Genomic DNA, 11,763 nt, shown 5'->3' on the forward strand with positions numbered 1-11,763 from the left:
CCTGGCTCTGACTCAGTTTACATCTGTCAGATGCACACATTTTTTTTTTACCTTTATTTAACGAGGCAAGTCAGTTAAGAACACATTTTTATTTTCAATGACGGCCTACCGGGGAACAGTGGGTACACAACCAATTTTTTTTTTTTTTTTCGTAGGTTTTGTTTCCGTCATTAAATCCTTGCGCAAGACAAATGGTCTACATTGGTGGTTCGTCTCCAGTTTGTTAATGCTAAGTACTAACTAGTCAGTTATCATAACTATTCATGCATAACAAGGAGTTCAACGTTTGAATAATTAGTAATTTTTTATATACATCCAGATGTATACATCCAGATGTCACCACGAAATAGAGATGGGAAGCTGGGTGGCCCAGGGGACGTTCGAACGGACTGGACCAAATGTCATTGGCTGGGAGAGAGACTGACAGATGTAATGCCCAACGGCAGTGACACTCGCCTGGCCCAGTCAGACACACATTGATTGGTTCTTTTTATTTAAGCGGGGGGCTGGGGTAATTTATATTTAGCAATGTATCAGCCCTAATTGTCAAACTGGATCCTATATAAAGTATTTTTCTTTTCGGTGACACACACGCGCCAGCCTACCATCATAACAAGATGGCAGCCTCCTTGAGCCGGTTGCACCACATTTCACTTCACGTTACAAACGTGGATAAAATAGCGTATGAACTTGTTTCTAAATTTAAGTTTAATTTATTTGTTGCGAGGTTGACGGAGAAGTCAAAACAGTTGGCTTTCAGGAAAGGAGCGGCAGTTTTCGTCGTCAATGAAAGACCATTGAATGGAGTAACACTATCGAGCAAGAGAGGGATTTCTCCTTCAGAATCGGAACCGGGATGGACGAACAACATTCAAACCGGGATAAAGAACGACAAGGATCCGAAATGTCTCTACGATGTCAACCCACACTATTCCGTCGATACCGCGTCTAACGTCTGTTTCGAAGTAGAAAACGTGGAAAGGTCATTCAAGTCCCTTCGCAACCTTGGCTGCGATTTCTTGGTGCCTCCGACAGAGGTGTGTGACGAGAAAGGGATTGTCACCTATTCAGTCGTCAAATCAATCGTGGGAAATGTCAACCACACGCTCATTGACACGAGTAAATACAAGGGGAGTTTCTTACCCGGGTTTCAGGAGGTTGAAAACGTGACGGAAAACGGCACACCGGTGTCTAAGAGTACGGAGTCTTCTTGTCCAGTCACTCATTTTGATCACATCACCTATGCTTGTCCGAGACGGTGCACACCGCAAGTGATGAGCTGGTATGAGAGGCACTTTGGCTTTCAGAGGTTCTTCATTGACAGGTTAAGTGGCTTTTTAACATTTTTATGTAATGATTCTGCAATTTGAAAATAATGAATTGTTAGATGATGATTATTGATCATGTGATATGAATGAAAGTTTATTGTGAGTATAGAACATTTTTTTGTTTGGGTTGGACACCAGACCTGTTAGTGCTGTCACGCCACTCTGTGGCATAAGCCACACATGTGGAATGATAGCACAAACTGGGTTTGGTACCCAGGCTACGCTATAAGGATAAACCCTATAATTAGCCATTTTTAATACTGATTAAATAGCATGTCTATGGGATTAACAATGAAGACTAATAGATGCTCTTTCTGTAAGTGTGGGTTTTTTTCCCATCTTTTTACAAATGTTTCACCTGGGACAATAAATAAATGGATTCTGTCCGTTTCCCTTAGTAATGAGGATGTGGATGAGGGCTATGTTCTGAACACGGAGGGCATTGGACTGCGTCTCACAGCCATGGAGTACTGGAAATGCAGCCAAACCGGAATCAAGCTTCCCTTCACAGATGACAAACAACCGGACTGCAAGTTTGTCATTGCAGAGTCGCTGCCTGACCAAGGTCATCACTTTCAGAGCGTTAGACCGCTCATTTCTTAAAATGTTGTTTTTCCGTGCTTCCTCAAATCCTCTCTTCTCCTCTTTCTCACCTATTTTGGAAGGTCAAAGGTCCCTCCATATTTAATTGGATTTGAGGAGGTTAGGAGTAGAGGTTGACATGGGAATGAAAATGGAGTTAAATTCAATATGTGGTTGTATTGCCTAATTTTAGTTAAATGTTCTGACTAGTTCTAAGTCTCTCTGGATGAGAATCTATTCTAAATGACTTAAATAGATGGATGAGGACAGCACCCCCTGCAGGATGGTCTGTTCACTACTAGTGTGAATCTGTAGCCTACATCTGAGCACTGCGCATGTTTTTCAACAGATTAACATTTACAACGTCAACCTAAATAAATACAAGAACCCCTAAAGTGGCAGCACAGCACAAGTCGATCTATTTTTGTTTCATTTGGGCTTGATGGTAAAGTTGTTGGGGGTTTAGCTATGCTGCTTCAGGCTGCTTGGGCTTGATGGTAAAGTTGTTGGGGGTTTAGCTATGCTGCTTCAGGCTGCTTGGGCTTGATGGTAAAGTTGTTGGGGGTTTAGCTATGCTGCTTCAGGCTGCTTGGGCTTGATGGTAAAGTTGTTGGGGGTTTAGCTATGCTGCTTCAGGCTGCTTGGGCTTAATGGTAAAGTTGTTGGGGGTTTAGCTAGGCTGCTTCAGGCTGCTTGGGCTTAATGGTAAAGTTGTTGGGGGGTTTAGCTATGCTGCTTCAGGCTGCTTGGGCTTGATGGTAAAGTTGTTGGGGGTTTAGCTAGGCTGCTTGGACTTGATGGTAAAGTTGTTGGGGGTTTAGCTATGCTGCTTGTCCAGCTCTCCTGTTGGTAGACTATTTGATTAAACCTCAGCACTTAAACTTTTTTTTTTTTACAAGTCGTGTACTCGGAGTTGTCTTTGACAACAAAGAAACCAATCAAATTTAGCTTAAACATTGTTCTTTCCTTGGCTGTGATGTTAGTGATGGGTCCTTGGCTGTGATGTTAGTGATGGGTCCTTGGCTGTGATGTTAGTGATGGGTCCTTGGCTGTGATGTTAGTGATGGGTCCTTGGCTGTGATGTTAGTGATGGGTCCTTGGCTGTGATGTTAGTGATGGGTCCTTGGCTGTGATGGGTCCTTGGCTGTGATGGGTCCTTGGCTGTGATGTTAGTGATGGGTCCTTGGCTGTGATGGGTCCTTGGCTGTGATGTTAGTGATGGGTCCTTGGCTGTGATGGGTCCTTGGCTGTAATGTTAGTGATGGGTCCTTGGCTGTGATGTTAGTGATGGGTCCTTGGCTGTGATGGGTCCTTGGCTGTAATGTTAGTGATGGGTCCTTGGCTGTGATGTTAGTGATGGGTCCTTGGCTGTGATGGGTCCTTGGCTGTAATGTTAGTGATGGGTCCTTGGCTGTGATGTTAGTGATGGGTCCTTGGCTGTGATGTTAGTGATGGGACCTTGGCTGCAACAAGACATTGTTATTCCTCCATTGAAGACTTCATCATTTATCCTGGTAATGTCGGTTAGCATCTGAAGTAACCTAATGACTGACGTGAGAGTGAGCCAAGGGGAAAATGACCTTTTATTTAATTTCTTTACTCAAATTGCTACACTGTTGTTTTGAAGAAATGCTCCACACATGTCATAATTCTGCACCTAAAAACTCAGTTTATAACTATTTGTATAGACTGTTGATCCTGTCCCGAGATGGACTCAAGAACCTCACTCCCATTCCTGCCAGAACCGGGTGGGACCGGTAACATCCTGCCGGTGTCCTGTTTCCGGTGTCAACCTCTAGTTAGGAGAGACGATGTGAGGAATAGATGGATTGAGAGAAAGAGCCAATGCATTTACCCATGACCAATTTTCATTCTAATGAATTACCACCTGCCGAGACCTGAATGGTGTCTATCTCGGTCTGAATGGTGTCTGTTTCAGGCAGGAACCAGGTGGACACCTTTCTGGAGCAGCACGGAGGCCCAGGGATCCAGCACATTGGATTGTACACACAGGACATAGTGTCCACAGCACAGACCATGGGCCAGGCAGGAGTCCACTTCTTCTCTCCTCCTCCTGCCTACTACACGGAGGTTTGTCTCACTCAGTCACCATGGCACCCAATGGCTCATCCCAAATGGAAAGACCTAGAGGATTTGCTTGGTATAAGCAATGTGGTGAAACTTCCACTTAGCCTATCAGAGAGCAGGGTGGAGCTACTACCATATTGATTGCACCTAATAATTATACATTTATTTAACTTTTCATAGCACTTTTCATAATCTACAATCTCCTTCACTCATGTCCGTCTCTCACGCATGTCCGCCCGTCCCTCACGCATGTCTGACGTTGTTCAGTCGTCTGACGCCCGACTGCACAACGGATGACGTGGCACGCAACCATTTGTTAATGAAACGCCTGCGTATCTAGTCAGGCAGGATGTCGAACGTTACGTCTACTACCACTGTGCCCGTTGACCCCTGTGTCTGTCCTGTGGCAGGAAGTTGAACGTTATATCTACTACCACTGTGCTCTTTGACCCCCGTGTCTGTCCTATAGCAGGAAGTCGAACATTACGTCTACTACCACTGTGCTCGTTGACCCCCGTGTCTGTCCTGTGGCAGGAAGTCGAACATTACGTCTACTACCACTGTGCTCGTTGACCCCCGTGTCTGTCCTATAGCAGGAAGTCGAACGTTACGTCTACTACCACTGTGCTCTTTGACCCCCGTGTCTCTCCTTTAGCAGGAAGTCGAACATTACGTCTACTACCACTGTGCTCGTTGACCCCCGTGTCTTGTCCTGTGGCAGGTGGGTAAGCAGCAGGAGATGGAGGACGCAGGTTACGACCCCCAGATGCTGTCTCAGCACAGCATCCTCCTGGACACAGACCTGCGCCAGGTCCAGACTGACCCTTCCTGTCAGACTACGGACACGCAGAAGAAAAGGTACCAGATTCATTAGCCTGTAGGTATCAAATGCTAGTGTTCCTTAAAGGCTGTCGTGGGTTTTCAATACAGTACTTTATTTCAGCTCTGATGAGACCGCAGTATGTCTACTGCTCTGCTTCATCACAACACAGAGTGTAGAGGTCAGAGTGTAGCGGTCAGAGTAAATGTTTTCTAATGATGATCAGAAGAGACACCCAGTGTCCTTTTACTGACTGACTGAGGTCGAAGCTACCCAATATATCTAACCTATGTTTTCCTCTCTTCTCATTCCCTCTGAACAGATACCTGCTCCAGGCGTTCACCAAGCCCATCTTCTCATTCCCAGATACCTGCTCCGGGCGTTCACCAAGCCCATCTTCTCATTCCCAGATACCTGCTCCGGGCGTTCACCCAGCCCATCTTCTCATTCCCTCTAAACAGATACCTGCTCCGGGCGTTCACCAAGCCCATCTTCTCATTCCCAGATACCTGCTCCGGGCGTTCACCCAGCCCATCTTCTCATTCCCTCTAAACAGATACCTGTTCCAGGCGTTCACCAAGCCCATCTTCTCATTCCCTCTAAACAGATACCTGCTCCAGGCGTTCACCCATCTTCTCATTCCCTCCTAAACAGATACCTGCTCCAGGTGTTCACCAAGCCCATCTTCTCAGAGGACACCTTCTTCCTGGAGCTAATCGAGAGGAGAGGTGCGTCAGGGTTCGGAGAGGGGAACATCCAAGCCCTGTGGAGGTCTGTCCAGGCATACATGGACACAGAGAGGGCAGAGACTGAGGCACAAGGAGAGAACACGATTCACAGAACATAACCCCAGAACCAAAGCACTCCCACAGCGCATAACATTTTACAGCGAACACTGCAGCGAACTCCTTCCTCCGCTACTCTTTCGTCTGTGTGAGGCTAAAATACACAGAGTTTCCCGGGGAGCTGTGGAGCGCCGGGGAAGCTGTGGCGCGCCGGGGAAGGGGAAGCTGTGGCGCGCCGGGGAAGCTATGGTGCGCCGGGGAAGCATTGAATGATTGTGTTTATGATTCTGTTATTAAATGTGTATGTTTTAATGATTTTTCATGAAATCATATATGACTAATATTTTTATGGCCTATATAAATGAATTCATGTGGGCAGAATATTATACCCCAAGTCTACAGTTCCGGTCAGAGGTTGCTTTTTCTTTAGTTTTACTATTTTCTATGTTGTAGAATAATAGTGAAGACATCACAACTATATAAAATAACACATGAAATCATATAGTAAACAAAAAGTGTTTAACAACATGAAAATATATTTTAGATTCTTCAAAGGAGCCTCCATTTGCTTTTACTGTTTTCCACACTCTTGGCGTTCACTCAACCAGATTCATGAGGATCTCTTGTCCAATCGTCTTGAAGGAGGTCTTTGGTGGTGGGAAAACCAGCTAGTTGCTGCTCCCATTATCATTTCACCTCGTCGTTGCAATGCCTCAGTGAACTTCCAACCGGTGGGTTATAGGGCTGTTACGGTGACCAAATTACCTCCACAACGTCTGTCAAGTTCAACGTGACCGTTTAGCTGATGGTCATTAGTAGCCTACCAAACTTGCTAACGGTGGTACTCAGCATTCTGTCTCTAATCTCTCTGACATCAATGCAAATGTTGTGGAAAATCTAATCAAACATTAAAGTTCATGTTGCGCAACATTTTCATAGGCTATGCAATTGCGTGAGAACAGAGTGATGGCCTCTACTAAAAAGAAGAGGATCCCATCCGCTTTCTATAGGCTACGCCTACTATATTTATTTCTCAACTTTCCTAATATTAAGCACATTGCTTCTCTTTATAACAGGAGCATTGTCTACCTGGCTGGCATGAAATTGAACCACGGGAAAAGCGTCCTCCATTCGCTATGTAAGTGCATAGATGACATGTATTTTAATGTCTAATTTCACATGATCATGGCTCACATCAACACCATCATGCCGGAAACCCGAGACCCACTCCAATTCGCATACCGCCACAACAGATCCACACGGATGACGCGATCTCAATCGCACTCCACACTGCCCTTGCTTCGGGTCCTGAGCTACAGTTAGATTTGGGTATGTCATTTTAGGCAAAAATTGAATCTAAAAAGGGTACGATCCTTGGGTAAGCACACCTAATACCTGTTGTATTTGGCGCATGTGACAAATAACATTTGATTTGAGAGTGCAGACACAACAGGGACATGTTACAAGGCAAATTAGTCAATATGAACTATATCTGCAAAGTCTTTTAACTTAAAAAATGATACTATTTTATCTAGTTACCCAGAGTCCGATGAACTCATGGTTCCATTTGTATGTCTTTACATGAAGGAAGCTACAGGTAGTTTCGCTCTCCAATGTTCACAAGCCTTACAACAAGGACAGGAAGTCTACCGGGACAGAGACACAACAAGGACAGGAAGTCTACCGGTACAGAGAAGGCAGAGACAGAACAAGGACAGGAAGTGAACCGGGACAGAGAAGGCAGAGACACAACAAGGACAGGAAGTCTACCGGTACAGAGACACAACAAGGACAGGAAGTCTACAAGGACAGGAAGGATCTGGACACAGTTCCTGGATGCTGAAAATGTCCCAGTTCTTCCATGGCCTGCATGCCCACCAGACATGTCACCCATTGAACATGTTTGGGATGCTCTGGATCGACGTGTATGACAGCGTCTTCCAGTATCCAGCAACTTCGGACAGCCGTTAAAGAGGACTGGGACAACATTCTGTACATTCTGGGAAAAAACACTTCTGTACAACACACTGAATATTACTGTCAAGCATAGACACTACACTTCTGTACAACACACTGGCTATTACTGTCAAGCATAGACACTACACTTCTGTACAACACACTGGCTATTACTGTCAAGCATAGAGACTACACTTCTGTACAACACACTGAATATTACTGTCAAGCATAGACACTACACTTCTGTATAACACACTGAATATTACTATCAAGCATAGACACTACACTTCTGTATAACACACTGAATATTACTGTCAAGCATAGACACTACACTTCTGTACAACACACTGGCTATTACTGTCAAGCATAGACACTACACTTCTGTACAACACACTGGCTATTACTGTCAAGCATAGATACTACACTTCTGTATAACACACTGAATATTACTGTCAAGCATAGAGACTACACTTCTGGACAACACACTGAATATTACTGTCAAGCATAGACACTACACTTCTGTACAACACACTGGCTATTACTGTCAAGCATAGACACTACACTTCTGGACAACACACTGAATATTACTATCAAGCATAGAGACTACACTTCTGGACAAAACACTGAATATTACTGCCAAGCATAGACACTACACTTCTGTATAACACACTGAATATTACTATCAAGCATAGACACTACACTTCTGGACAACACACTGAATGTTACTGTCAAGCATAGAGACTACACTTCTTCTGTACACTTTGTTTTACACAACCAACAACATTGATGGGCATTGCTCCAGAACCCCCCCTCCCGTTGACACGCTGTCCCATCCCCCAAAATGGCCTCCACCTCTACTCCTGAGTCATGGGCTCCCAGAGCCAAAGACAAGGCCCAATCCCAGATGGACTCCTATGTCCTATGGTCCTTTGCCCCCCCAAATTATTACATTATCCTGGAGGGGCGTTAAGGTTGAATGATCTCATCTCTCTGCTATGAGCTGTGGATGAACTAAATGTCTGACAGGTGGTTGTGTCAATAACTGGGTATCTATGGCGACCAGATGGTCCTTTCATGTTTTTCTGGTCTCATATTAGTTTCCAAAGGTCACCCTGTATTCCCTATGTAGTGCACTACTTTTGACCAGGGCTCATAGGGCTCTGGTGAAAAGTAGTGCACTACGTAGGGAATAGGGTGCCATTTGGGAAGACACCTCTGTTAATCTGGGCTCCCGAGTGGCGCAGCGGTCTAAGACACTGCATCTCAGTGCAAGAGGCGTCACTACAGTCCCTGGTTCGAATTCAGGCTAAATCACATACGGCTGTGATTGGGAGTCCCGGGCCAAACCCAGTGTTGTCCGGTTTTGGCTGAGGTAAGCCGTCATTGTAAATAAGAATTTGTTTCTTAACTGACTTGCTTAGTGAAATAAAGGTTAAATAATTTAAAAAATACAAATAATCACCTGCTTGGATTTGGTCAACTGTTTCCATGACAACAGTCGGATGCTAGTACATTTCCCGTTTGATCAATCGTCAAAACTACTAATTGGTGATTCCACTCAGCATAAAGAGTTGCTCAACAGAAGGCAAATGGATGTAGTTCTGCAACTCTGTCAGTTGGTGTCCCTGTTTTCCTTTCACGTAAATGTTGTCTTGTCTGTAGCAGCCTGCCTTGTCTCGATTGGTAATTAAAGAGATTATACTTAGCTTTGATGGTCTACTACGGGAAAGGGCCCTTTATTGGTAGATGGCTAACTGCAACACACCATCCTCAGTTAGCACCTCTACACCTGGCTACGGTAGTGAACATTAGTGACAGTTTGTGCATTTCAAAGTTCGTAACTTGGATCGCAAATTACTTACAGTGCAATAAAATGTTTGTTACAAGCAAAGACAGACATGAAATGGCTTGAATGACCATGAAATAAATTGTGTAGAAATGTATGAATTTATTTTAAATCGGTTTTTTTTGCTTTAGTTTTATTGATGAGAGGTGGGTTGTCTTTTTTTGAGAGCTTTTAGATAAAAAAAAATAGGCTACTGTATGTTTCAAATAATGATCATGTTAATTAGAAACCCAGATGGCATGCATACAGTCTCCTGGCTGCACACATCCCCTGCATGGGGTTCTGGAGCTAGGACCTTTACTTCCTGCATGAGGTTCTGGAGCTAGGACCTTTACTTCCTGCATGAGGTTCTGGAGCTAGGACCTTTACTTCCTGCATGAGGTTCTGGAACTAGGACCATTGCTTCCTGCATGGGGTTCTGGAACTAGGACCATTGCTTCCTGCATGGGGTTCTGGAACTAGGACCATTGCTTCCTGCATGGGGTTCTGGAACTAGGACCATTGCTTCCTGCATGGGGTTCTGGAACTAGGACCATTACTTCCTGCATGGGGTTCTGGAGCTAGGACCATTACTTCCTGCATGGGCTTCTTGAACTAGGACCATTACTTCCTACATGAGGTTCTGGAACTAGGACCATTACTTCCTGCATGAGGTTCTGGAGCTAGGACCATTACTTCCTACATGAGGTTCTGGAGCTAGGACCATTACTTCCTGCATGAGGTTCTGGAGCTAGGACCATTACTTCCTGCATGAGGTTCTGGAACTAGGACCATTACTTCCTGCATGGGGTTCTGGAGCTAGGACCATTACTTCCTGCATGAGGTTCTGACATTAACCACTACTGATAAGTGAAAGGTGACCTCAGCGATCGGGTTGGTTCCAGCAGGCCTATCATAACCACTACTGATAATGTCATGGGTGTGACCAACCAGTATCTTTGATGAATGGGCCAAGAGCTGATCTACGCTGCCAATGCCCATCAATGGGGCTCTGGCAAAGACCTCACCTCCAACCCTTACCTCTTGCCTGCTCACCAACGGTTGTCGATGGGGAGAACAGAATTAGGAATTAGGTAGGTTTAGTCTGATTTGTTCAAACTTCAACATGTTTGTGTTTCAGATATTACCTATACTAACTGTCATTGTTTTTTTTTTAAACAGTCACTATTTGTTCCCAGAAACATGTATGGAGCCAGCACATGGAGACTAGCATGATGATGTGATGGAGTCCAGACTGACAGATGGGTTTGATACTGATGTCTCTGAATGGACAGAGACCTGGCACTCTGACAGACAGATACTGATGTCTCTGAATGGACAGAGACCTGGCACTCTGACAGACAGGCTTGATACTGATGTCTCTGAATGGACAGAGACCTGGCACTCTGACACAGGCTTGATACTGATGTCTCTGATTGGACAGAGACCTGGCACTCTGACAGACAGGCTTGATACTGATGTCTGAATGGAGAGAGACCTGGCACTCTGACAGACAGATACGGATGTCTCTGAATGGAGAGAGACCTGGCACTCTGACAGACAGGCGTGATACTGATGTCTCTGAATGGAGAGAGACCTGGCTCTGGATCAGGTATCAGTCAATATGAGGAGGGAGAAACCCTGTGTATTCTGGACCAGGATCAGGTATCAGTCAATATGTGGAGGGAGAAACCCTGTGTATTCTGGACCAGGATCAGGTATCAGTCAATATGGGAGGGAGAAACCCAGTGTATTCTGGACCAGGATCAGTCAATATGGGGAGGGAGAAACCCTGTGTATTCTGGACCAGGATCAGGTATCAGTCAATATGGGGAGGGAGAAACCCTGTGTATTCTGGACCAGGATCAGGTATCAGTCAATATTGGGAGGGAGAAACCCTGTATATTCTGTACCAGGATCAGTCAATATGGGAGGGAGAAACCCTGTGTATTCTGGACCAGGATCAGTCAATATGGGAGGGAGAAACCCTGTGTATTCTGGACCAGGATCAGGTATCAGTCAATATGGGAGGGAGAAACCCAGTGTATTCTGCACCAGGATCAGTCAATATGGGGAGGGAGAAACCCTGTATATTCTGTATCAGGATCAGTCAATATGGGAGGGAGAAACCCTGTATATTCTGCACCAGGATCAGTCAACATGGAGAGGGAGAAACCCTGTGTATTCTGGACCAGGATCAGGTATCAGTCAATATGGGAGGGAGAAACCCTGTGTATTCTGGACCAGGATCAGAGAACTACTGTTGTACATGGGACACAAGACAGGAAGGTATGACCATGCTGACATGTTACCACGGTAACCCCATTACCACCACACAGGAAGGTATGACCACTCTGACATGTTACCATGGTAACCCCA

The 11,763-nt window shown here is 45.1% G+C and overlaps 1 protein-coding gene across 1 annotated transcript; it reads left to right on the top strand.

The window, feature by feature from the left end:
* The first annotated feature begins 549 nt into the window (after positions 1-549).
* LOC109885146 (4-hydroxyphenylpyruvate dioxygenase-like protein) lies at positions 550-6,146 on the top strand. Its single transcript, XM_031815807.1, has 5 exons — positions 550-1,324; positions 1,727-1,893; positions 3,850-4,001; positions 4,720-4,856; positions 5,473-6,146. Exons 1-5 carry the CDS (start codon positions 618-620, stop codon positions 5,663-5,665), a joined length of 1,356 nt encoding a protein of 451 aa, XP_031671667.1. The 5' UTR covers positions 550-617; the 3' UTR covers positions 5,666-6,146.
* The last annotated feature ends 5,617 nt before the right edge of the window (positions 6,147-11,763 follow it).

Source organism: Oncorhynchus kisutch, unplaced genomic scaffold (genome assembly GCF_002021735.2).
Source record: "Oncorhynchus kisutch isolate 150728-3 unplaced genomic scaffold, Okis_V2 scaffold635, whole genome shotgun sequence".
Taxonomy (NCBI): domain Eukaryota; kingdom Metazoa; phylum Chordata; class Actinopteri; order Salmoniformes; family Salmonidae; genus Oncorhynchus; species Oncorhynchus kisutch.